The 27,605-nt window shown below is 50.6% G+C and overlaps 1 protein-coding gene across 1 annotated transcript in view; it reads left to right on the top strand.

The window, feature by feature from the left end:
- Positions 1-12,459: 12,459 nt before the first annotated feature.
- LOC140428025 (cilia- and flagella-associated protein 47-like) overlaps positions 12,460-27,605 on the top strand; it is a 1,060,448-nt gene continuing 1,045,302 nt past the window's right edge. The window contains exons 1-2 of the mRNA XM_072513997.1: positions 12,460-12,646; positions 26,939-27,093. Of these exons, the coding sequence (XP_072370098.1) occupies positions 12,503-12,646; positions 26,939-27,093 (299 nt within the window). The 5' untranslated portion in view covers positions 12,460-12,502. The remainder of the gene's footprint in view (positions 12,647-26,938; positions 27,094-27,605) is intronic.

Genomic DNA, 27,605 nt, shown 5'->3' with positions numbered 1-27,605 from the left:
CAACAAATGGAGAAACATTGAGGGGTTGCTCTCAGTACCCTTCTGCAATATTCCTGATTGCCTGAAAGGAAACTGGAATAGTTATACCCTTCTAAATCATAATACATAATTATTTAGCTGCAATGCCTGTTGCCTCTTTGATTAATTCCTCCTCTTAGATGTGTCCTTATTATTCTCTATGATTTAATTGTTAAAATGGTTTTATTATCCACACTGTGAACCTTGTACATGGTCTCATGTTCTTAAATATGTCCTGAATATCTTTCCTGTTTTATCACACTTTTCAAATAATATATATTTTAAAAAACATTTCAAATTAAGGGGCAATTTAGCATGACCAATCCATCTACCCAGCGCATCTTTGGGTTGTGGTGGTGAGACCCACGCAGACACAGGGCGAATGTACAAACTTCACACAGACAGTGACCCGGGGCCAGGATAGAACCTGGGATCTTGGCGCGTAAGGCAGCAGGGCTAACCACTGCGGCATCCTGCTGTCTCACAAATTTTAAACATAAAAAAACCACAATAAGACAATAAAACAAATTTTTAAAACCCTCAAACCCATCCCCCCCATCTGTGTGGCATGACCCCCAGAGGAAAGACCCCCCCCCCCATCCCCCGAACAACTAACAGTGACCAATTCTTTGATGTAGGACTCCGCACCTTGCTCAATTCCTCAGAAGGGCTACTGCTCACACCTTTCTTCCCAATATTCTTCTTTGCGCCTTTTGACATCCTCTCAAATGGGACGCGTGTCCACCAATTACCCCGCCGGGAACCGGGTGAAAAGAACCAATAACTAAAGACTCTAGCCAGAGCTACCTTACGTGCGACCTTCGACATGTCGCACCGGAAGTCCAATATCTTCCCTGCTTACCTCCAATTGTACCTACTTTCTTAAACTTTTAATGGAGGAATAGATTGTTTAAAGTCTGTTTTTCTGATTTGTTGAGATAAGTTCTCAGAATGTCTCCTGAAAAGATAAGGAGAGACAATACCATCATTAAAGCTGAAAGTTCCTTTGGAAAAAAAATCAAGCTTTTTCTTATCTTCCTGAAGAGGACTTGAAAGGTCCTGGCTTTACTTTGTGCGTGGCACAGGCACCGCCTGTTTAACTCAAGTTGTCAGCTGGTGCTGCCTGTGTATATGTTTTAAGGCTGCTGGATAAAAATGGCTACATATGCACATTGTCGCCTTTCTCAAATCTGAAATTAAATATCTTAAATATGCACAAATTCTATGTGTTTATTTATGTATTTCCTTCATAAAATCCCATAGATTTTAACAATATGAGCCAAATCCAGCAATAATTACCATGTATGACCTGTATCTTTCTTTTGGGAAATGTTTTTCTTGTTTAGTGCAGCAATCACCTAGGGTTTAAACAGCAATCTATAGGCAAAATGGACCTGCTGCGATTGTCCAGCATTTTCTGTTTTTGCTCCAGGCAAAACCTTGTTTTGGGAGTGTGGTAATACCAGGTATTGCGGTACCTGAGAGGTAGGTGACCATTGGTTAGACCCAGGAGTCTACCATTGACTGGTGTACGTAGCTCCGCCCTGAGAGGCGGAGTATAAGAACCAATGCCGTTCCAGCAGCCTTCACTTTCTGTATCGAAGCTGCTGGGGTAGAGTTCCAGCAGATTAAAGCCTTCAGTTATGAATCACTTTGTCTTGAGAGTAATTGATTGCGCATCAATTTAATCTGCTACAACTTCAGTTGGAAGGATGGCTCCCCATATCAAACCGGAGTGCCTTCAGCTCAGCTCCCACACGGACAACTCTGCTGCTATTTTCAAACATTGGATGCTTTAAGGGCTACCTCGACACGACCGCCGACACCCCCACGGAAGGACAAAAGATGCATCTCCTACGCTCGCGGGGATCTACCCTCTTATCGAGGAGGCGGAGAATTATGCTGCCGCGATCGAGCTGCTAGAGGAACATTATATCCGCCCTGTGAACCAGGTCTACGTTCGTCACCTGCTGGCGACTAGGAGGCAAAGCCCCGAGGAAACGTCGGAAGACTTCTACCGGGCGCTGCTGGTGCTGGACCGAAACTGTGGCTGCCCGCCAGTTTCGGGGAGCGAGCACACGGAACTTTTGATCAGGAATGCTTTCGTGGCAGGTATGACCTCCCCCGATATCCGCCGAAGGCTCCTAGAAATGGACACTCTGGGACTTATGGAGGCACGGGCCCTGGCGGGGTCCATGGACATTGCCTATAAAAACGCGCTGTCCTTTGAACCCTATCGCACGGCAGCCCCTGGGCTGCGTGGCACCCCGTATCGGCAGCCCCTCAGACCATTCCCCTGACCCGGCAAGCCTGTGCGGCGAGACGGCCCGCTAACGCCGCCGGACACCGCTATTTCTTCTGCGGGCAGGCGAATCATCCCCGCCCGCGCTGCCCGGCCCGCACCACCACCTGCAAAGGGTGCGGCAAGAAGGGCCACTATGTGGGGGTCTGCCAGGCCCGCGCCGTGGCCGCGGTCTCCAGCGACTATCGGCAACCCCCCTTTCAGGCCCCGACCACCCAGCGCTCATCGACACCCCCCTATCCTAAGGCCACGTGCGACCCGCGGGTGCTGCCATCTTGCCCCCCGGACACCACGCTGGACGGGTGGGCGCCGCCACTTTGTCCCTCGCCGCCGCCATCTTCTTCATCCCAGGACACCATGTGCGACCCATGGGTGACGCCATCTTGGATGGGGCCCAGGCCCCCAGCACAGCCGACTACATGCTGCCCGACCAGAACTCTCAATTACTGCAGCTGGCCTCGGTGACTCTGGACCAGAGTCGGCCCCGGACGCTTGCAACAGCTACAACGACGATCTCCATCAACGGCCATGACATGTCGTGCTTGATTGACTCTGGGAGCACAGAAAGCTTTGTTCACCCTGACACGGTAAGGCGCTGTTCTCTTGTCACCCACCCGTAAATCAAAGGATCTCCCTGGCTTCCGGGTCACACTCGGTGGAGATAAAGGGGTTCTGCCTAGCGAACCTCACTGTCCAAGTCAGGCAATTCAACAATTTCCGCCTGTACGTCCTGCCGCACCTCTGCGCAGCCACCCTCCTCGGGCTAGATTTCCAGTGCCATTTACAAAGCCTGACTTTTAACTTCGATGTCCCTATACGCCCCCCCCCTTACTGTCTGCAGCCTCGCAACCCTTAAGGTCGACCCGCCTTCCCTGTTTGCGAACCTCACCCCGGATTGCAAACCCGTCGCCACCAGGAGCAGACGATACAGTGCCCAGGACCGGACCTTTATCAGGTCGGAGGTCCAAAGGCTGCTGAGGGAAGGGGTCATCGAAGTGAGCAACAGTCCCTGGAGAGCTCAAGTAGTGGTGGTAAAGACCGGGGAGAAACAGAGGATGGTCATTGACTACAGCCAGACCATCAACAGGTTTACACAGCTGGATGCGTACCCTCTTCCCCCGTATAGCCGACCTGGTGAACAGGATTGCGCAATACAAGGTTTTCTCCACGGTGGATCTCAAGTCTGCCTACCACCAGCTACCCCCCCCGTAATGGTGACCGCCAGTACACTGCCTTCGAAGCAGATGGGCGGCTCTATCACGTTTTAAGGGTTCCCTTCGGTGTCACGAACGGGGTCTCGGTCTTCCAACGAGAGATAGACCGAATGGTTGACCGGTACGGCTTACGCGCAACATTCCCGTATCTTGATAATGTCACCATCTGCAGCCATGACCAGCAGGACCACTAAACCAACCTCCGAAAATTTCTCCAGACCGCGAATATCCTTAACCTGACATACAATAAGGATAAATGCGTGTTCAGCACCGACCGTCTGGCCATTCTAGGCTACGTCGTGTGAAGTGGAGTCATAGGCCCCGACCCTGAGCGCATGCGGCCCCTCATGGAGTTCCCCCTCCCTCACTGCAGACAAAGCCCGACCCCTGATCCAGTCCACGACCTTCCCTGTGTCAAAAGAGGCCCGCCAGGCCTTCAGCCGCATCAAAGCAGACATTGCAAAAGCCACGATGCGCGCCATCGACGGGTCCCTCCCCTTCCAGGTCGAGAGCGATGCGTCCGACGTCGCTCTGGTGGCCACCCTCAACCAAACGGGCAGGCCCATGGCTTTCTTCTCCCGTACCCTCCATGCTTCTGAAGTTCGCCACTCCTCGGTCGAAAAGGAGGCCCAGGCCATAGTAGAAGCTGTGCAACACTGGAGGCATTACCTGGCCGGCAGGAGATTCACTCTCCTCACGGACCAACGGTCGGTTGCCTTCATGTTCGATAATGCGCAGCGGGGCAAGATTAAGAACGACAAGATCTTTCGGTGGAGGATAGAATTCTCCACCTACAATTACAAGATCTTCTACCGTCCGAGGAAGCTAAACGAGCCTCCTGATGCCCTGTCCCGCGGCACTTGTGCCACCGCACAAGTGGACCGCCTCCGATCCCTCCACGAGGACCTCTGCCACCCGGGGGATCACTAGTTTCTTTCATTTTATCAAGACCCGCAACCTGCCCTACTCCATCGAGAAGGCCAGGACCGTCACCAGGGACTGCCAAATCTGCGCGGAGTGCAAACCGCACTTCTACTGGCCAGAGAGGGCGCATCTGATAAAGGCTTCCCGTCCCTTTGAACGCCTCAGCCTGGATTTCAAAGGCCCCCTCCCCTCCACCGACCGCAACACGTACTTCCTTAACGTGATTGACAAGTACTCCCGGTTCCCATTCGCCATCCCCTGCCCAGACATGACCGCAACCACCGTCATCAAGGCCCTCCAGGGGATCTTTACACTGTTCGGTTTCCCCGCATACATTCACAGTAATAGAGGGTCCTCCTTTATGAGTGACGAACTGCGTCAATTCCTGCTCAGCAAGGGCATCGCCTCAAGCAGGACGACAAGTTACAACCCCCGGGGAAACGGGCAGGTAGAGCGGGAGAACGGAACGGTCTGGAAGACCGTCCTGTTGGCCCTACGGTCCAAGAATCTCCCAATCTCCCGCTGGCAGGAAGTCCTCCCGGTGGCCCTCCACTCCATCTGGTCGCTGCTCTGTACAACCACAAATCAGACACCTCATGAATGTCTCCTTGTTTTCCCCTGGAAGTCCTCCTCCGGGACCTCGCTCCCAACCTGGCTAGCGACACCCGGACCCACCCTGCTTCGGAAACATGTGAGGGCGCACAAGTCGGACCCGTTGGTCGAAAGGGTCCACCTGCTGCACGCCAACCCCCAGTACGCCTACGTAGTGTTCCCTGACGGCCGCCAAAACACGGTCTCCCTTTGGGACCTGGCGCCCGCCGGAGCCCCACGCCCACCCGAACCATTGCCCCCACCTCACCCTCCCCACAGCACCGAACTGGAGGGTCAGTACTCCCGCCGCCCCTGCCTAGGCCCGAACACACACCGACGCCCCCTACAGGCGCTTTCCCCCCCCCGTCCACCTTTTGCCCCAACAGCGCCGCCTACGGGTGACGAAGCTGCCTGGGAGGACGACATCACGCTCCCGGAGTCGCAACCGCCGGGACCCCCATCAGAATCACAGCCGAAGCCCAGACGCTCCAGAAGGACGACTAGGCCACCCGATCGACTGATTGCTCCACTATGAACACTTTGCTAATACCCTCGACATCACGGTACCTCCATACCTGATCATACCATGCGAAAGGCGACTATTAACGCTGGCCATCACCCCGCCGGGCTCTTTTTTAACAGGTGGTGAATGTGGTAATACCAGGTATTGCAGTACCTGTGAGGTGGATGACCATTGGTTAGACCCAGGAGTCTACATTGGCTGATGTACGTAGCTCCGCCCTGAGAGGCGGAGTATAAGAACCAATGCCGTCCCAGCAGCCTTCACTTTCTGTATCGAAGCTGCTGGGGAAGAGTTCTAGCAGATTAAAGCCTTCAGTTATGAATCACTTTGTCTTGAGAGTAATTGATTGCGCATCAGGGAGATCACTCAGCTTCCAGCTGGGTGTGGCTGTGATCTTCATTGCCAATCAGCTCTTCTCCCCACTACAGGACCAACCCTGCCACTGATGCACTATTTATTCCTTTTGATTTCTTATCTGATCTATTTGTCTTAGAAGTCTCTCTTGTCAACATTTCTTACATGAGCTTCCCCCTTTTAGCGTGTAAGTGTGACATTCAGTCTTATTCTTCCTTTTGAACTCCTATTCTCTGTGTCTTTAACTCCTCCAATTCTATGTCCTTTTGTTATCCATTTCACTTACGTAAATGTCTGTTCAGCCTGTTACTAGGCTAATCCACATATCAAACGCACTAATTGCAGCTGAATCTTCAGCAATTTTATTTTGTCCAATTCTTTAATCTTCATTTTATCCCGCCTTCTTGACAACAGAGAGTGCAAGAAATACCACAATCAAACCCCAGAAACATTGTTGTTTGCTTTGTATTAGAATAGTGTTAATGAGATGCTTGCTGTACTGATGGGGATGGTGGGCACAAGGAGGAAGGATTTCCATCACAGCAGCACAAAGAGAGGGTACAGGGACAGGAGAACGATGAACAGGACAGTCAGCAGCCAGACAAAGGAGGACACAATTTAGAGATCAACGCTTTCAAAGAATGTAAGATGATGCACTAAGTCATATCACCCATTCTATCCCCATACGCTCTCAAAATGCCGCACAGCGACTGCTGGAGAGGGCCGACACTGAACTGGACACAACAAGGAGGAAATGGGAGGAAGACTTGGGGTTCGAAATAGGGTGGGAATTCTGGAGCGAAGCACTGCACAGGGTCAACTCTACTTCCACATGCGCGAGGCTCAACCTAATGCAGCTAAAAGTGGTACATAAATCCCACTCGACCAGTACCTGTATGAGTAGGTTCTTCCCGGTGGTGGAGGATAGATGTTAACGGTGCCAAGGATGCCCGGCCAACCACGCCCACAAGTTCTAGTCTTGCCCCAGACTTGCTGTGTACTGGACAGCCTCCTTTGAGGCAATGTCCAAAGTGGTGGGGATGAGGGTGGTGCCATGTCTGAAAGTGGCGGTTTTGGGGGTATCAGACCAGCCAGATCTCTTCATGGGGAGGAGGGCGGACGCCCTTGCCTTTGCCTCCCTGATCGGCCGCCATAGAATCCTGCTCGGCTGGCGGTCAGCAGCACCATCTAAAACTGCGGACTGGCTGTCCGACCTCTCGGAATCTCTCCAAATGGAGAAAATCAAATTTGCTATCCGTGGGTCGGAACAGGGCTTCCATAAAACATGGGAGCCATTCACCCGACAATTCCGAGACCTGTTTGTGGCCAACACATAATAAATAAGTAGGCAGGGAGAAATAGCCAGGACAAGACTGAAAGAGGAAAGCGAGGGAGGACCCGGGGGAGGGGAATAAGGTGAGGGTGCAAAACCCAGCAAGAAAGAACGGGGGGCAGCAGAGAAGAAGGGTGGGAAGGGGGGGGGGGTGGGTGGGAAGGGAGGGGGGGGGGGTGGGAGAACAAAAAAAGGGGAACCAGAACGAGGAACAAATAACAGAACAAAAACGGGGGGTGGGGTGGGGTGGGGTGGAGAGCTCAGGGGAAGACAACAGTGGCAGCAACCACAGCACGGCGAGAGAATGCGAAGAAAAAACGGGACGGGGAAACGAGCAATGGCTGATACCGAGGCAACTGCACAAAGAATGTGAAAAGCAGGGTGGTGCCCCCTCCGCCCCAGTTAGATGATCGGTAAAAAGGAAAGAATAGAAGAGAGGGGAGGGTAGACCCCTCCCGTTTAGGTATATTTCCTAGAGCCTACGGCCGGGATTCTCCTACCCGCCGCGCCACATTTCTACTCCGACCGGCCAGCAGGGTTCTCCATTTCGCCAGCCGGTCAATAGGGTTTCCCATTGCGGGGCAGCCCCATGCCGTCGGGAAACCCCCGGGCACCAGCATAACGGAGAATCCCGCCGGCGGAGAATCCTGGCTTATGTGTTTTGCTTTGCAAGGTATATATCTGTATCCATAACTTGTACAAAACTGTATTTGAAAACATTTATATGAAAAAGGAGGGCATCAGGGAGGGTGGGTCGGGGGGGGGGGGGAGCTGGAGGGAGGGTAGGGAGGATTGTACGCTGAGCCAGACGGCGACAGACTAAATAGAGAAACCTAAGAAGAAGCCTTTTTGTACTGTACAATAAATGAAAACAAACGGCAATGTATATAATTTTTTAGAATTTTGAAAATGCCAATAAAAAGATTTAGAAACAAAGTGCCGTACAGACTCTCCAAATGACTCCACTAAGACCTCTAGAGCACCTTGTGGGTTGTGAGTTGTCAGAGCGATTTGTAAATTGAAATGGTACTTGTGGAGGTCCCCTTTGACTCCAGGGGCGTCATTCTCCGACCACCCAGCGGGTCCGAGAATGGCCGTTGGCTGCCGTGAATCCCGCCCCCGCCGGTTGCCGAAGTCTCCGAAGGGAGAAAAGTCGGCGGGGCGTTAATGTCGCCGCTGCCGTCGGAGAATGTCACGGGTCTGCGCAAGGCAGCCGATTTTCGGCCTGCCGATATTCTCCCTTCCGGATGGGCCGAAGTCCCGTCGACGTGATGAGCGTTCACGTCGACGTGAATCAAACCTCCTTTTCATCGGCGTGACCCGGTGCTCCAGGGTCACGCCAACCAGCGTGGAGGTGAGTGACGGCCTGGGGGGTTGGCTCTGGGCAGGCGATGGCGTGGCCGCAGTCTGAATGCGTGAGGAGAGGTGTGTCTCGGGTTGTGTGTGTGTGTGTGCGGCGGGGGGGGGGGGGGGGTGGTTAGAGTAGGCTGGGCTCCGGGGGAGTGCCGGGAGGGGGTCCGTGCCGGGGAGGTGGTCCGTGCCGGGGAGGGGGATGGGGGGTCCATGCCGGGGTGGAGGTTGGGGGGGGGGTCTGTGCCGGGGTGGAGGTTGGGGGGGGTCGGTGCCGGGGTGGGGGATGGAGGGTCCGTGCCGGGGTGGAGGTTGGGGGGGGGGTCGGCGCCGGGGAGGGGGATGGGGGATCCGTGCCGTGGTGGAGTTTGGGGGGGGGGGGTCGGTGCCGGGGAGGGGGATTGGGGGTCACTGCCGGGGTGGAGATTGGGGGGGGGTCCGTGCCGGGGTGGAGGTTGGGGGGGGTCCGTGCCGAGGAGGGGGATGGGGGAGGGTCCGTGCCGGGGAGGGGGATGCGAGGGCAAGTGAGTTGGTCCACCTGGCCAGGTGCCAGCCTCCAACAGTTGGACCCATGCGGTCCATGCCACCTGGCTGGGGGGAGTAGGGGATATGTGCAATGATGACATGTCGTCGTTCCCCTCCCCCCCACCAGGCCGTCATGTTTTCCGATCATCCAGCGATGTTGGCCGCCGTGGCGGCAGCCGCTCATGTCTATGTTGCCCTGGATGAGGAGGAGGAGGAGGAGCGTGCCAGAGAGGCGGCGCAGGCTACCGCAGAGGGACAGGCGGCAGCCGCCCAGGCTGGAGGGACACCTGACCGACAGGACGAGGAGGGGGAGGAGGACGTCGCGGCCCCACGGCAACGGAGGCACCCGAGGGCGCCCCGTGTGTACCGGCCCCGGCAGTCATATCAGGACCTCACGGACCGGGAATGCAGGAGGAGACTCCGGATGAGGCGGGAAACCGTGGCACACATCTGCCACCTGCTGGCACACCTGTCACCGCGTGGCACTGGCGGGGGACACCCTCTCCCCGTGTCCGTCAAGGTTACGGTGGCCCTGAACTTTTATGCAACAGGGTCATTCCAGGCACCGAGTGGGGACCTGTCCGGCATATTGCAGACATCGGCGCATCCGGGCAGTGACAGATGCCCTATATGCCATGGCGCACCGCTACATCCGCTTCCCCGTGGACTGGGCCAGCCAAGATGCCCGGGCCATGGGCTTCTCTGCCGTGGCCGGGTTCCCCATGGTCCAGGGCGCGATCGATGGGATGCACATCGCCGTGCGGCCACCTGCAGATAACAGGGCCGTGTTCACCAATAGGAAGGGGACCTATTCGATGAACATACAGGTGGTCTGCGACCACCGCATGATGATCCTGCACGTCTGCGCCCGTTACCCAGGCAGTGTACACGACTCATACGTGTTGTCGTGGTCATCCATCCCCGGCATGTACGAGGGACGCCATCCCCGGCTGAGGGGCTGGTTGCTGGGCGACAGGGGCTACCCATTGTGATCGTGGCTGATGACGCCTATATGGAGGCCACGCAATGAGGCGGAGGACCGCTACAATGATGCCCATGTAGCGACAAGTGGAGTGATAGAGAGGTGCTTTGGCGTGCTGAAGATGCGTTTCAGGTGCCTGGACCTCTCTGGGGGCGCCCTCCAGTATCGGTCAGATAGGGTCGGCCGCATCATTGTGGTGTGCTGCGTCCTGCACAACATAGCCCAGCAGAGGGGCGATGTGCCGCAGGCAGAGGAGGGCGGAGTGGAGGAGCAGCAGGAAGAGGCGCAGTCCTCCCCAGATGAGGGGGATGGGGGTAATGGTCAGGGCAGACACAGGCGGGTGGCTGTCCACCATTACCGGCTGGCCCAGCGGACACGGGACAAACTGATAGCCGCCCGCTTCACTGACTAGATGGGCGTGGGAATCGGGTAGTATGGCCACAGACCGCACACCATGGCAACAGCCGACCACCCACACCCTCCACCCACCCAGCACCCTCACCCCCCTCCCCAACCCCACCCACCCCACCCGCATGCACACCACCCCCCCCCATTGCCGATCCACCTGCGGCACAACGGGCCGGGCTCACACAGTTGCGGGTGGACGCGTGTCTATTGCAGGCCATGGACGATGATGACAACCCGCCCTGCGGTGAGCTCCTGGCTCTACATCGTTGGACTATGTCTGACCCATGGCCACAGTACCACCATCCACCCGGACCATCCCTGCATGCGTCTGTGACACTGTAGCGCACGGTCCCGTCCTCTGCCCGGGGGATGTTGATGGCGGCCCAGGGGGAAGGGGGCAGACTCACCTGGGGCTGAGGTAAGACCACCCCTCACACACACACTTGCGCTCAACGTACATGACACCCCCGCACGCTTTGGACAGAGCACAAAGGCAGCTTCTGTAGGTGTAACATTGACTTTAATAACCAAAGGAGTTCATGCACGTGCCCTAGCCCCTAAAACTCATCTGTGCCCTGCACCCGTGCCAACTTACTCAGTGTCTAATTGTTTGGCCTTACGGGCCCTTTGACTACGTCTACGTGGTTCCCCAGACGGTACAGCAGAACTGGAGGTGGACTCCTGTGATTCCTGCCCTCTGACACTGGATCCCTTTGGCGGCCGTTTCCTGGGGCGTCCTGGCCTAGATGGGCCAGGCTGCGGCCCGGGCGACTGGGATGGCGAGCTGCCAGCCTGTCCTGGCCAATCCACCGAACCTGCACATCTTTGGGTTGTGGGGGTGAAACCCACGCAGGAATGGGGAGGATGTGCAAACTCCTCACGGACAGTGTCGCAGGGTCGGGATTTGAAACTGAGTCCTCAGCGCCATAGTCCCAGTGCTAACCACAGCGCCACATGCCGCACGGTATCAGAGAATCTGAGAGCCATTCCCTTCATCAGGTGAGGCCACATCGAGAATAATGTGTGACGTTCTGGTTTTCTTATCCAAGGTTGAATGTGTGTCCTCGGGGTCCTGCAATAAAAGTTCACAGGGTTGATTACTGGGATGAAGGGATTGTCCTAAAAGGAAAATTGATCAGACTGGACCTCTATTTCTAGAAATTAGAAGAATAAGAGGCAATCTAGATGGAATTTGTTAAATTCTCATGGGGATTGACAGTGTAGGTGCTGAGAAAATATTTCCTCTGGCTGGGGAATCTAGAACACAGGGGGCTAGTATTCTCCGGCTGTTCGCTGGTGGCTGGATTCTCTGGCCCCGCCAGCGGCGTGGAGTATCTTCAATGGGAAATCCCATCGACAGCGGCGGGAACAGAGAATCCTGCCTTCTGCGAACGGCCGAAAAACAGGACCCCGAGGACACACATTCTTCCTTGGGTAAGAAAACCAGAACTTCACACATTATTCTGGATGTGGCCTCACCTGATGCAGCATTCTCCGCAGAGGGCTGCTCAGTCGTGGGGAGTGTACAGAACAGGTAGATTGTAGGGTACACGGCAAATATGGGGGACAGTGCGTGATGGTGAGGGTCAGAAGCAGACCAACCACCACCTTCAAACAAAGGCAGCTTCGTCTCCACAAACACCATTTCACATTCTTCCCTTCACATGGAACGTGGCAGAGTCCAATGCCAGTCCATTCCAAGTTTCGCAATGACGAAAAGCACGGATTAAAAAAAATACTTCTGTCAAAGACATTTCAAAATATCACCTGATTTGGGGGGGGGGGGGGGAAGGGGTGGGGGTTTGGAATATTTTTATTAGTGTTTTACGAATTCGTGCAAGAAGAATTCATTGCTCACTTTACTCAAACGGTTGCCAGGTGACGGCGAATGCTTGGCGAGTGTGTCCCTTGGAGACAGTTTGTTGGTCAGCAGGCAGAGGGAGGAAGGGCGGCATCTGTGAAGCCAGCCGCCGCGGAGATGGACATCGCTGGTCTGAGGCTATCACATAAAAGTGTCAAATTTATTGGCGTTGAACCGGGAGAACTACACCAGGCTACAATCACCTTGCAAAATATCAGCGGCACCTCCAAGTTGGTTCACATCCGCCCAGCTAAACACAAGGTGAGCCCTAATCCCCACCCAGGTTGACGAGTCTTCAAACTCCCAGGCACACAGGGCGTCTCTTTTTTTTTGGGGGGGGGGGGGGGGGGGAGATTTTCTTTCTTGAATTAGGAGTTCTAGCGAGTTAGGAGGTGGGTTACTGCAGCAAACTGGGGGGACATGCAAGTAGAGAATGGGGTGGCACAGTGGTTAACACTGCTGCCTTACAGTGCCAGGGAGCCGTGTTCAATTATTGTCTCGGGTGATTGCGGAATTTCCACTTTTCCCCCTTGTCTGCGTGGGTTTCCTCTGGGTGCTCTGGTTTCTTCCCACTATCCAAAAATGGGCAGGTTAGGTGAATTGGCCATGCTAAAATTGCTCCTTAGTGACCAAAGAGTTAGGTATGGTTACTGGGTTACGGGGATAGGGTGGGGGCTTGGACCTAGGTAGGTTGCTCTTTCCAAAAGTTGGTGTACACTCGACGGGCCGAATGGCCTCCTTCTGCACTGGAGGGATTCTAAGATTCTGCACAGTTACGTGGATAATCTCTCTTTCGATTACGTATTCAGCAAGGCTTGTATTCAGATAACATTATGCTAGGCATTGTCTGTTTTTTCCCCGCATTTCTATTGCCACGTACAACATTTTGGTATCAAACTCGTTGTCATCATTGTCTTTTTCATGGATGGCCTGATCATTGCCTTCTATGATGATTCATCGTCTGGTGGCAAAATTGTGCAGCATATCACAATAATTGTTGCACCCTTTTTGGAGGCCTCTGGCAGTTGTGTCCACCCAGCAGAATGATTGCTTCAGTGGACCTGCTTTGTTCCATCTGTGTCCTGTGATAACGTGTGCCTCATTGTAATTGTCTTCATCCATGGTTCCAGACTGGCATCATAAACAATAGATCCATGCTCTTGAAATAAATGTTCAACAAGGTACCATCTGAAAGATTACTGGAGAAAAGTAAGGAATGTGGTATTAGAGTGAAGGTCACAACCTGGAATAAAAATTGCTCAGAAGAGAGAAAAAAAGAATAGGTGTTCAGAAACTTTTTCAGAGTAGTTGGAAGTGGTTAGTCATGTTTTATAGTAAAATTGAGTCTGCACTTACCCTCTGAAAGAGCACCCTACCTAGGCCCACGCCCCCACCCTATCCCCATAACCCAGTAACCCACCTAACGGATTCTAAGGGGCAATTTAGCATGGCCAATCCACGTAACCTGCACATCTTTGGACTGTGGGAGCAACGGAGCACCCAGAGGATATTAACATTTTTCTCTGAATGGAAGTAGGCTCGGTGCTGAGGCAGACGATAAGAATTTGAAAGTTTCATTTTCATTTTGAAATGTATTTATTGAGCTTTTGGTAGACAAAACAAATTTAAATATGTACAACAATAGGAGATGAGAAAAAGAAAGAAAGAGAGAACCAAGAGAAAAAAAATAAAACTGAAACTATTTACACATAGATCGGCTTCACCTATTTACATAAATGCATCCCAGTTTCCTTTCTTTTTCCTCCTTACAGTATTTGCGGTGGCGATTGTGGTCCCCTGCGTTTCGCTTTCCACCAGATTTCTCCCCTCCCTGTTCAGATTGTTGCACCTGCCCTCTCCCTGCCCCTTTGTGTCTCATGTTACTCTTGTTGGGCTTGGTTGAGTTCCATGCTTCCCTGCCTCCTCTCCTCTTCTTTACTGTGCCATAGCTACCCCCTCCAGTTCTTTGGTTTCCCAGTTGTTGGCTACAAACATGTCTTGGAACAACCGAGTGAATGGCTCCCAAATTTTGTGGAAGCCTTCTTCCGACCCTCAGATGGCGCATTTAATTTTCTCCATTTGGAGAAATTCCGACATGTCGGACAGCCAGTCTGCAGCTTTGGGTGGTGCTGCTAACTGCCTGCTGAGCATGATTCTCCGGCAGGCGATTAGGGAAGCAAAGGCAAGGGCGTCAGCCCACCTCCCCATGAAGAGATCTGGCTGTTCTGATACCCTGAAGACTGCCACTCTCGGGCATGGCTCCACCCTCATCCCCACCACCTTGGACATTACCTCGAAGAAGGTTGTCCAGAGCCCAGGAAATCTGGGGCAAGACCAGAACATGTGGACCTGGTTGGCCGGGCCGCCTTGGCGCCGTTCGCCTCTATCCTCCAACTCTGGGAAGAACCCGCTCATTCGGGTTCTGGTTAACTGGGCTCTGTGTACCACTTTTAACTGAATTTGGGTTAGCCTTGCTCATAAGGAAGTGGAGTTGACACTGAGCAGTGCTTTGCTCCAGAGACCCCACCCAACTTCAAACCCCAAGTCTTCCTCCCACTTCTCCCTTGACTCGTCCAGTTGGGTATGGCCCCCCTTAGCAATCGCCTGTACAGTTCTCTTTCCCTAAGATGTCCGCGTCCAACAGGTCTTCCAGCAGTGATTGTTGTGTGGTCACGGATACATCCTTGTTTCCCTTCGTAGGAATTTTTTTATTTGCAGGTGCCTACGTTCGTTGCTGCCTGTCAGCTGGAATCTTTCTGTCAGTTTTTCCTGTTGTTGGTGTAAAAGTCCCTAACTGTCAGTGTCCCCTTATCATATCTTCACCTTTTGAAGGTGGCATCCATAGTCTCCGACTTGAACCTGTGGTTGTTGTAGATGGGGGCTTTCTCACACATTTCGGTCAGCCTGAAATGCTGTCTTAGTTGGTTCCACAACCGGAGTGTTGCTACCACCACTGGGCTCATTGAATATTTATCAGATGGCATGGGAGTGTCGCCGTGGTTAGGGCCCAGAGGGAGGTCCCTCTGCAGGAGCCCTCCTCCATAAGCATCCACTCGGCTTCTGGCTCCTTGATCCACCCCTTTACTCTCTCTGCGTTGCTGCAGTGATAATATTGCAGGTTTGGGAGGGCTAGGCCACCCATGGATCTTGTTCTCTGCAGTACTCTCTTTGGGATCCTTGCATTCTTCCTGCCCCACACAAACGCCATAAATAATTTGTCCAGTGAATTGAAAATGACATTGGGGATGTAGGTCGGGATGGATCTAAACAGGAAGAGGAAACTGGGTAGTACATCCATTTTGATAATTTGCACCCTCCCCGCCAGGGAGAGTGGGAGTGTGTTCCATCTCTGCAGGCCCTTTTTTAGTTCCTCCGTCACTTGTGGAACCCTGCCCAGTCATGAGCGATTTGGATTTTAAGTTGATAAATTCTTGATTTCTCGAGGAATTGAGGGCTATGGAGAGAGAGCGGGTAAATGGAGTTGAAATCAGCCATGATTGAATGGTGGAGTGGACTCGATGGGCCGAATGGCCTTACCTCTGCTCCTATGTCTTATGGTCTTATGGATCCTCAGGTAGCGGAATTTATGTTGGCTGTGTTTAAAAGGCAACCCTTCCAACTCTGCCTCGCCACTTGCAGGTTCACTGGGAAGATCTTGTTTTTGCGCAGGTTACGTTTGTAGCCCGAGAAGGCTCTAAACTCTTTCAAGAGTGCCATGATTCCTTCCATGTTGCTTTGCAGGTGCGAGATGTAGAGGAGCAGGTCATCCGCATAGAGTGAAACTCTATGCTCTTGGTCTCCTCTCTGGATCCCTTTCCAATTCTTTGCCGTCCTAAGCGCGATCACTAGTGGTTTGATTGCTCGGATGAACAGCAGCGGGGATAACGGGCATCCCTGCCCGGTGCTTCTGTGAAGTTGGAAGTAGGTAGAGCTGGTGGTATTTATCCGTACGCTCGCCATGGGATCATTGTCCAGGAGTTTCACGCAGGCGGTGAACTCTGTTCCTAGCCCAAACCGCTCCAGTACCTCTATGAGGTATTTCCATTCAACTCTGTCAAAGGCCTTTTTAGCGTCCAGGGAGAAACTCACCTCAGGTATTCTCTTCCCAGATGGGGTCATGATCACATTCAGCAGGCACCTGATGTTCGATGTTAGCTGTCTACCCTTGACAAAGCCCGTCTGGTCTTCTGCTACCATCTCTGGTATGCAGTCCTCCAGCCTTTTGGCTAGGATCTTGGCCAGTGTTTTGGCATTTTGTAGCAAAATGAGTTTGTAGGAACCGCATTCTGTTGGGTCTTTGTCTTTTTTAGATATTAGCGAGATTGAGGCTTGTGCTAGCGTAGGCAGCAGGGTGCCCCTCACCAGTGAGTCTGTGAAAATCTCCCACAGGTGCCAGTGCTGTCGCAAATCTTTTGTAGAAGTCCACCGAGAATCCGTCTGGTCCCTGCGCCTTCCCCGCCTGCATGGAGCTAACACTCTCCATGACCTCTCCCAGTTCTAGTGGTGCTTCCTGGCCCCATCTCCTGTCCTCCCCCATTACTGCTTCATCCCCGAGTACGGCTGCTGGGTGCTCCGAGGTGTACAGTCCCTGGTAGAAGGCCTCAAAACATCTTGACCTTATTCGCCTCCGCTACTAATTTGCCTTTGCTATCCCTAATCTGGGCTATTTCATGAAGTAGAATCAACTACAGTGCAGAAGGAGGCCATTCAGCCCATCGAGTCTGCACCGACCCTCCTCTCGAAAGAGAAACCTACCCAGGCCCACTCCCCCGCCCTAACCCCACCTCACCTGCAAATGTTAGGCCACTAAGGGGCAATTTAGCCGGCCAATCCATATAACCTGCACATCTTTGGACTGTGGGAGGAAACCGGAGCACCCGGAGGAAACCTACGCAGACACGGGGAGAACATGCAAACTCCACACAGACAGTCACCCGAGGGCAGAATCAAACTCAGGTCTCTGGCGCTGTGAGGCAGCGGTGTCAATCGCCGCGCCTCACCCGACCATTTGAGGCGGCAGTTAATTCAACCACATTGCTGTGTGTTGGGGGTGTGTGGAGCCACGAATAGGCCAGACCAGGATAAGATGGCAGATTTACCCCTTTCCCTAAAGGGTAACATAAGTGAACTCGATGGGTTTTACACCAATCGATGATCGTTGTCACGGTCGCCGTTACTGAGACTGAGCAATTCCCTCGTGGTTGCCTGCTTTCTCAGGTGTGCCAGCAGGCGGCTAGCCTTGGCTCCGTGTTCGAATAGGGTCTCCCATGCCTGGTGGAGTTGGTGCTCTACTTTCCTCGTGGATAGCAGTTCAAAGTCCATCTGTAGCTTTTTCCTCTCCGCCAGGAGCTCTATGGTTAGGACCTCCGAAGTATCACTGGACACCTCCAGAATGTAGTCAACTATTTGTTGCCTAGCCACCGTCTCTTCCTATCTCTCCGTGCCTTGTAGGCTATAATTTAATCTCTGATCACAGCCCTCAGTGCCTCCGAGAACGTGGAGGGTGAGGCCTCCCCATTCTGGTTGTTAGTAATATACTCTCGCAGAAGGCCTTGTCGGCCAGGAGGGCCATGTCCAACCTCCATGGGGGACTTTGGGCATGGCCTGTCTCCATCCTCACATCCATATAGTGTGGAGTGTGGTTGGAGATTATGACCGCGGAATATTCCGCTCTTACCAGCCCTGGAATCACCGATTTTCCCACTACAAAGAAGTCGATTGGTGAGTAGACATTATGTACTTGGGAGAAGGAGAATTCTTTCTCCCCTAGGTGGGTGAACCGCCATGTGTTCACTGACCCCATCTGTTCCATGGATAGCTTGAGTTCTTTTGCCATATTTGACATCTTTCCCGTTTTGGGATTTGAGCTGTCCGTCCGTTGGTCCTGCACACAGTTAAAGTCCCCCTCGTGATCAGTCGGTGTGTATCTATATCGGATTTTAGCCGTGGTCTAATTTACGAATTCTGTGTCGTCGCGTGGGAGCGTATACGTTAACAAGGACTACAGGTGCCCCGTCCAGAATACCGCTGACAATGACGTACCATCCCCCTTGGTCCGTAACCATCCTCGTCGCGGTAAACATCATCCTCTTATTTAGCAATATGGCTACCCCCCCACCCCCCCCCCCCACCCCCCCCCCCCCCCCCCCCCCCCCCCGGGCCCTCGTCCCGTAGCTGGAATGGTAGGTCTGTCCCACCCAGCCCTTCCTTACTCGCAGTCGGTCCTCAAGTACATCTCTTGGAGGAAGACTATGTTGGCTCTCATGCTTTCCAGGTGGGTGAAGACTCTGGATCTATTCACTGGGCCGTTAAGCCCCCTGACGTTCTAGGTGCCTATCCTATCCCCCTGCACCTGTGGGATCAACCATACTTATCTGTTGGACGCACCTGCACTCCACATTTTCCCTTTGTCAGGGGGCCATCCAAGATGGCCACAGTCACTGTTCTCCCCATGAGGTCGGGCCCCTGGACTCCGGAGTTTCTCGTTGTCCAGTGGGCACCCAACATGGCTGCTAACTGTGAGTTCACCCTGTGGTGAGCCCCTGCATTCCGGGGAATCCCTTTGTCCAGGGACCCTCCAAAGTGGTTGCTTGCAGCGCCAATTTGTTCCAAGTCGCCACGTGTGGCCAGCTGTAGCCAGCTTAATGCTCCACATCCTTCTTCACCTATCTCTTTCATAGATATCATAGTATTTACAATGCAGAAGGAGGCCATTCAGCCCATCGAATCTGCACCGGCCCTTGGAAAGGGCACCCTACCGAAGCCCACACATCCACACTATCTCCATAATCCAATAACCCCACCCAACCTTTTTGGACACCAAGGGTAATTTAGCAAGTCCAATCCACCGAACCTGCACATCTTTGGACTTTGTTAGGGTATCTTCTCTAACCCCGCCCCCCTCCTGTTTTCTTCCGCATCCTACCCTGTAGCTAATCCTCCCTCCTTCCCCTTTCCCCCTGTTTTTTCCCCTCATTATCCCTCTGTATCCATTGTCCGCCCTCCCCTCACCACCGACCAGGCACTTTCCCCCTTGCAGCGACGTGCCGTGACCTCTCTCTCCTGGATGAATCCTGGTGCTATCTATCTCACGAGTGTGGTGACCCCCCTCTCCGGGCTTGTGGAACATCCTCCCATTGCCTGAACTCTGGGATTCCTGTCTGCCATTCGCCTCACCTTTCCCTGTGCTTTACTGTACTCACTCATCCTCCCTTCTCTTACCTCGCCTGTCTCCAGAACGAAGCACTGTTCTCCCACGTAAAACACTCACTGTGGCAATGGTTTTCTGTTGGCTGTACAGAATCTGCAGGAACCTTGAAAAAGTGCTCCCTGCCTTGGTGCGTGACCCAGAGCTTGGCTGGGTACAGCATTCCAAATCTCGTGCTGTTTCTGTACAGCACGGCCTTCGCTTTGTTGTGACCCTCCCAGCTACAGTATTTGGCCTGCCTAGCCCAACGCAGGATTCTTTCCCGGTCCGGGTGCATCTTTGCAATTATCGCCCTCGGCTTTTTGGGCTTTGGTCGGAACGACTGGTGTGCTCTGTCGATTTCTGATGGGTTGGGGAAGCTGTCAATTCCCATCAGATTGCCCAGCATTTGGGCCACATAGTCTGTAGGGTTGCTACCTTCAATCCCCTCTGGTAGGCCCACGATTTGTAGGTTTCGCTGGTTCTCCTGATCCTCGGCTTTTCTTCTCAGGTTCCTTTGCGTTGCGACCAGCCTTGCCACCTCCTTTTCCAGGGCGATGATCTGGTTGCCCTGGTCAGTTGCAGTCCTTTCCAGTTCGTGAATTGCTTCCTCCTGGGCTTCCAAGCTCTTTTCGGCTTTGTCCAGGGCCAACTGCCTAGTCGCCAAAGCTGCAGCTACCACACCCTTCACCGCAGCTTGTGTGTCCGATTTTGTTTTTTCTCGATGTTCCCTCAATTTGCTTGAGAGAAACATCCTTCACCCATCCCCTGGTGTGGGGGGGCGACTTCTTGTGTGGGGGGTCGGTCCCTCTCGCTCTGGTGAAGTCCGAGTTTCGCCGCCTCGTGCGTTGGCCGGTTCAGTCGATTGCTGTTTGTCCAGGCTTTTTCCACTCCTGGTCTCCACTCATCCTCTGGACTGGCTGTTGTTTGGCATCTTTTCCTCCTTCTGCGCTTTGTTAGTGGTGTGGGGATGATTTGTGCTGTTTGCGGGTGTTTTTTGGGTAAAAAGTGCCTATCTTTCAGGTTCGCGGGAGGAGAGCTACCTGATGTATGTCTTCTCAGCACATCCCTGTCACCGGAAGTTGAATTTGAAAGTTTCATGAAGTAAAACATGTGAATGAAATTAGAGGTTTTGTCACAAGGTATTGGACTTCAAGGGGTGAGACGAGTCGATATAAAACCTGAGTTAGTTACTATGTACTTTACTAACGTCTCCACTATAGAAAGGATATTGGGACGTTAGCCGGGATATAATGCAGATTCACTGAGAAACTATCTAGTATGAGAAAACACAAAAAAACTAGGAAAAATCAGGACTGTTTCATCAAAAGGTCAGAGATTATGAGGTGATAGAATGGTGTGCTAAATATTGTGAAAAGATGAGGCAGGTAGGAAGTAGCAAATTATTTCCGGTAACTGTGAGGTCCGGAAAGAGGGGCCAGAGATATAACATTATTTGTAAGTGATTTGGACACAGAGCAAGAGAAACTCTGAGATTTTTGTGGTTGTGGAATTCATTTCCCTGGATTATTGTTTGCGGCAGAAGCTAAGATTAGGTTAGCTCGGTGGAAAAAAGGGAATGAAGGGATATTTAGACAAGGTAGATAAATGAGCTTAGGACTGTTTGCTTGTGTGAAAAATAAGTAACAGCACGGATTGTTTGGTTTGAATATCCTGTTTTTGATTATAACTTTGATGTAAATCTGCCCATTTTATCTAGATATGCTATTCAATAATAACTTTTGTACAGGATGAATATCTTGTGGCAGCTTCCATATTTTCTTGGTGTTGACTTGCACAATGTGATGGATGGCAACGTAGAACCTGTATGTTCATTGAAATGATCCTTTTCCTATGTATAAAACTATAGCATTGTTGGAAGGAGCCGGAATAGCCATATTGGCCGCATCATTAGGACTTACACTTATAGGAACTCAATCACTCTCCTGCTGTGCAACAATGATCTGTTGTAAAAGTTATTTGGCAACCTTGGCAACAAGGTGTCACTTATTTGGAAAATGTCACCTGAGGCAGCTGGACCAAAAGCAGTTGTATAGAAGTGCAAGCTGAAGAACAACAAGGCCTCTAGCGCCGATGGAATCCCTGCAGAAGTACTAAGATACAGCAGAGATGCACTCTTGACAAGAAAATACAACCTCATCGCCAGCCTTGTCTGGAAGGAATAGAGCATGTCAGATGATCTCAGAGATGCCTTAATTGTGATCATCTTCAAGAAAGGAGACCGGTCCAATTGCAGAAATTAAGAGGGATTTCTCTACTCTTCGTCATAGAAAAGGTAATCACAAGAATACTCCTCAACTGCCTCCTCCCAGTGGCTGAAGAGCTCTTCCCCGAGTCTCAGTGCAGCTTCCGCCCATCAAGAGGCTCAATGGACATGATCTTCAGCACGCAACAAATCCAGGAAAAGTGCAGGGAGCAGCATCAACCTCTTTATATGGCCTCCTTCGACCTTGCACAGGCCTTCGATCATGTCAACTGTGAGTGACTTTGGAGCATCCTCCACCAGATGTGGTCCAGATGAGTAAATTCTTTGGGCTGGAGGATAAATGTGCTAGATGTGCGGGAGGACCAGCGAACCATGTCCACATAAGAACATAATATAAGAACTAGGAGCAGGAGTAGGCCATCTGGTCCCTCGAGCCTGCTCCACCATTCAATGAGATCATGGCTGATCTTTTGTGGAGTCAGCTCCACTTTCCGGCCGAACGCCATAATCCTTAATCCCTTTATTCTTCAAAAAACTATCTATCTTTATCCTAAAAACATTTAATGAAGATGCCTCTACTGCTGGACAAGGAATTCCATAGATTCACAACCCTTTGGGTGAAGAAGTTCCTCCTAAACTCAGTCCTAAATCTACTTCCCCTTATTTTGAGGCTATGCCCCCTAGTTCTGCTTTCACCCGCCAGTGGAAACAACCTGCCCGCATCTATCCTATCTATTCCCATCATAATTTTATGTTTCTATAAGATCCCCCCTCATCCTTCTAAATTCCAACGAGTACAGTCCCAGTCTACTCAACCTCTCCTCGTAATCCAGCTCTGGGATTAACCTAGTGAATCTCCTCTGCACACCCTCCAGTGCCAGTACGTCCTTTCTCAAGTAAGGAGACCAAAACTGAACACAATACTCCAGGTGTGGCCTCACTAACACCGTATACAATTGCAGCATAACCTCCCTAGTCTTAAACTCCATCCCTCTAGCAATGAAGGACAAAATTCCATTCGCCGCCTTAATCACCTGTTGCACCTGTAAACCAACTTTTTGAGACTCATGCACTAGCACACCCAGGTCTCTCTGCACAGCAGCATGTTTTAATATTTTATCATTTAAATAATAATCCCTTTTGCTGTTATTCCTACCAAAATGGATAACCTCACATTTGTCAACATTGTATTCCATCTGCCAGACCCTAGCCCATTCACTTAGTCTATCCAAATCCCTCTGAAGACTTTTTTTTTTAACAATACAGCGCAGTACAGGCCCTTCGGCCCACGATGTTGCACCGAAACAAAAGCCATCTAACCTACACTATGCCATTATCATCCATATGTTTATCCAATAAACTTTTAAATGCCCTCAATGTTGGCGAGTTCACTACTGTAGCAGGTAGGGCATTCCACGGCCTCACTACTCTTTGCGGAAAGAACCTACCTCTGACCTCTGTCCTATATCTATTACCCCTCAGTTTAAAGTTATGTCCCCTCGTGCCAGCCATTTCCATCCGCGGGAGAAGGCTCTCACTGTCCACCCTATCTAACCCCCTGATCATTTTGTATGTCTCTATTAAGCCTCCTCTTAACCTTCTTCTCTCCAACGAAAACAACCTCAAGTCCATCAGCCTTTCCTCATAAGATTTTCCCTCCATACCAGGCAACATCCTGGTAAATCTCCTCTGCACCCGCTCCAAAGCCTCCACGTCCTTCCTATAATGCGGTGACCAGAACTGTACGCAATACTCCAAATGCGGCCGAACCAGAGTTCTGTACAGCTGCAACATGACCTCCTGACTCCGGAACTCAATCCCTCTACCAATAAAGGCCAACACTCCATAGGCCTTCTTCACAACCCTATCAACCTGGGTGGCAACTTTCAGGGATCTATGTACATGGACACCTAGATCCCTCTGCTCATCCACACTTTCAAGAACTTTACCATTTGCCAAATATTCCGCATTCCTGTTATTCCTTCCAAAGTGAATCACCTCACACTTCTCTACATTAAACTCCATTTGCCACCTCTCAGCTCAGCTCTGCAGCTTATCTATATCCCTCTGTAACCTGCTACATCCTTCCACACTATCGACAACACCACCGACTTTAGTATCATCTGCAAATTTACTCACCCACCCTTCTGCGCCTTCCTCTAGGTCATTGATAAAAATGACAAACAGCAACGGCCCCAGAACAGATCCTTGTGGTACTCCACTTGTGACTGTACTCCATACTTCCTGTATCATCTGCACTTTTTGCTTTACCACTCATCTTCGTATCGTCTACAAACTTTGACACATTGCACTTGGTCCCCAACTCCAAATCATCTATGTAAATTGTGAACAATTGTGGGCCCAACACTGATCCCTGAGGGACACCACTAGCTACTGATTGCCAACCAGAGAAACACCCATTAATCCCCACTCTTTGCTTTCTATTAATTAACCAATCCTCTATCCATGCTATTACTTTCCCTTTAATGCCATGCATCGTTATCTTAAGCAGCAACCTTTTGTATGGCACCTTGTCAAAGGCTTTCTGGAAATCCAGATATACCACATCCATTGGCTCCCCGTTATCTTCCGTACTGGTAATATCCTCAAAAAATTCCACTAAATTAGTTAGGCACGACCTGCCCTTTATGGACCCATGCTGCGTCTGCCCAATGGGACAATTTCCATCCAGATGCCTCGCTATTCTTTCCTTGATGATAGATTCCAGCACCTTTCCTACTACCAAAGTTAAGCTCACTGGCCTACAATTACCCACTTTCTGCCTACCTCCTTTTTTAAACAGTGGTGTCACGTTTGCTAATTTCCAATCCGCCTGGACCACCCCAGAGTCTAGTGAATTTTGGTAAATTATCACTCGTGCATTTGCAATTTCCCCAGCCAATTCTTTTAGCACTCTGGGATGCATTCCATCAGGGCCAGGAGACTTGTCTACCTTTAGCCTCATTAGCTTGCCTATCACTACCTCCTTAGCGATGACAATCCTCTCAAGGTCCTCACCTGTCATAGCCTCATTTCTATCAGTCACTGGCATGTTATTTGTGTCTTCCACTGTGAAGACCGACCCAAAAAACCTGTTCAGTTCCTCAGCCATTTCCTCATCTCCCATTATTAAATCTCCCTTCTCATCCTCTAAAGGCCCAATATTTACCTTAGCCACTCTTTTTTGTTTTATATATTTGTAGAAACTTTACTATCTGTTTTTATATTCTGAGCAAGTTTACTCTCATAATCTATCTTACTCTTCTTTATAGCTTTTTTAGCCACCTTCTGTTGCCCCCTAAAGATTTCCCAGTCCTCTAGTCTCCCACTAATCTTTGCCACTTTGTATGCTTTTTCCTTCAATTTGATACTCTCCCTTATTTCCTTAGATATCCACGGTCGATTTTCCCTCTTTCTACCATCCTTCCTTTTTGTTGGTATAAACCTTTGCTGAGCACTGCGAAAAATCGCTTGGAAAGTTCTCCACTGTTCCTCAACTGTTTCACCATAAAGTCTTTGCTCCCAGTCTACCTTGAGTTCTTCTCTCATCCCATTGTAATCTCCTTTGTTTAAGTACAAAACACTAGTGTTTGATTTTACCTTCTCACCCTCCATCTGTATTTTAAATTCCACCATATTGTGATCGCTCCTTCCGAGAGGATCCCTAACTATGAGATCATGAATCAATCCTGTCTCATTACACAGGACCAGGTCTAGGACCGCTTGTTCCCTCGTAGGTTCAATTACATACTGTTCTAGGAAACTATCGCGGATACATTCTATAAATTCCTCCTCAAGGCTGCCTTGACCGACCTAGTTAAACCAATTGACATGTAGATTAAAATCCCCCAAGGTAACTGCTGTACCATTTCTACAGGCATCCGTTATTTCTTTGTTTATTGCCTGCCCCACCATAATGTTACTATTTGGTGGCCTATAGACTACTCCTATCAGTGACTTTTTCGCCTTTCATTTCCTTATTTCTACCCAAATGGATTCAACCTTATCCTCCATAGCACCGATGTCATCCCTTACTATTGCCCGGATGTCATCCTTAAATAACAGAGCTCCACTGAATAGTTTGATACCCTTGGATATTTAACTCCCAGTGGTGACCATCCTTTAACCATGTTTCAGTAATGGCCACTAAATCATAGTCATTCACGATGATTTGCGCCATCAACTAATTTACCTTATTCCGAATACTACGAGCATTCAGGTAAAGTACACTTATGTTGGCTTTTTTACCTCTGTTTCAAATCTTAACACTTCGATCAGTAACCTCTCCTAAGTTATATTTCCTCTTAACTTTTCTCCTAATTTTCCTTGTCGTTGAACCCATATCTTCATGTAACAACCTGCCGCATCGCTTACCATTAATGATTTTACTTCCCGTTTTATTCCTTTTAGTATTACTGGTCCTATTCACTGAGCTCCAGCACGTATTCTGGGCGTGCCCAAAACTCGGGGGGTACTGGCAGGGATTTGAGGACGTGTCCCAGGTACTGAAAACAAGGGTGGCGATGAGTCCAGAGGTGGCGATTTTTGGGGTGTCAGAGGACCCGGGAGTCCAGGAGGGGATAGAGGCCGACGTTGTGGCCTTTGCTTCCTTGGTAGCCCGGCGATGAATACAGTTGGCCTGGAGGAACTCAAAGCCCCCAAAGACTGAAGTATGGCTGTCGGACATGGCAAGTTTTCTCGGCTTGGAAAAAAAAATCAAGTTTGCCTTACGAGGATCACTATTGGGGTTCGTCCGGAGGTGGCAACCATTCATCGACTTCTTTTCAGGGAACTAATCGTCAGCGGCGGTGGGAGGGGGGGGGGGGGGGGGGGGGAGGTGGAGGTAGAATAGTGTACAATAGGGGGGAAGAATAGGCTGGTCTATTTGCGAGAGAGGAACTGTTATTTGCACTATGTTTTTGTAATTGATATTTGCACACCTAATGTATATTGTTACTGTTTACAATGCCAAAAATACCGCAATATAATTGTTTGTTAAAAAAATATATATACATCAGCAACTGTGGTGCAATCTATAGACTTTCCTCCTAAGGTAAGGGCAGTTGGGGTAGGTGTTCAAGATGGGTTTTACATCCTGCGAAGCTCAGTTGTATGAATTCATTTGTCTCCTGCTTTACAGGTATTCCACATCATTGTGGAGAACCCAAAAGATAAAATTGCAACTGGGGTACAGATTTCAGCAATTATACAATATTCCACAGAAAAGAGAGAAGATGCGAAAGATGAATGCATTATAACCTCAGATGAAGATTTTATTACAATCCCACTATTTGCGTATGTATTATTTAATAATTCATTTCATTCATAGAGAGTCAATTGCTATGTAGATTTGACAATGCGTGATAACTTATGATAGAATGATCAAAGATCTTTAGTAATATCTATCTCTTAATACTATCTCTATTAATGCTATCTCTATTAATACTATCTATCTATTCTATCTATTAATACTATCTATCTATTAATACTATCTATCTATTAATACTACCTCTTTTAATACTATCCAGTTGAGAAATCATCACTAAAAAAAATATCCTATACATAAAAATGAAGTCTTGGCTCCAGAAGATCATATTTGTCTAATGTTGAGATTTTTATTAACGTACTCCTGGAAATGGAGGATTGCTCATTCCCCGTACATTTATTGATAATATAACTGTACAAATATTGCTATTACTTTGGCAGTTAATGATTTAAAAAGAGACCTGGAAACAATGGAAAGACGAGTGCATAGCCCGCAGCCAACTTGCTACGTCCCTATTAATGTTGCTAATTACCCAAAGATG

Source organism: Scyliorhinus torazame, chromosome 8 (genome assembly GCF_047496885.1).
Source record: "Scyliorhinus torazame isolate Kashiwa2021f chromosome 8, sScyTor2.1, whole genome shotgun sequence".
NCBI classification, from domain to species: Eukaryota; Metazoa; Chordata; class Chondrichthyes; order Carcharhiniformes; family Scyliorhinidae; genus Scyliorhinus; species Scyliorhinus torazame.
This window is presented reverse-complemented; position numbering and strand designations above follow the sequence as displayed.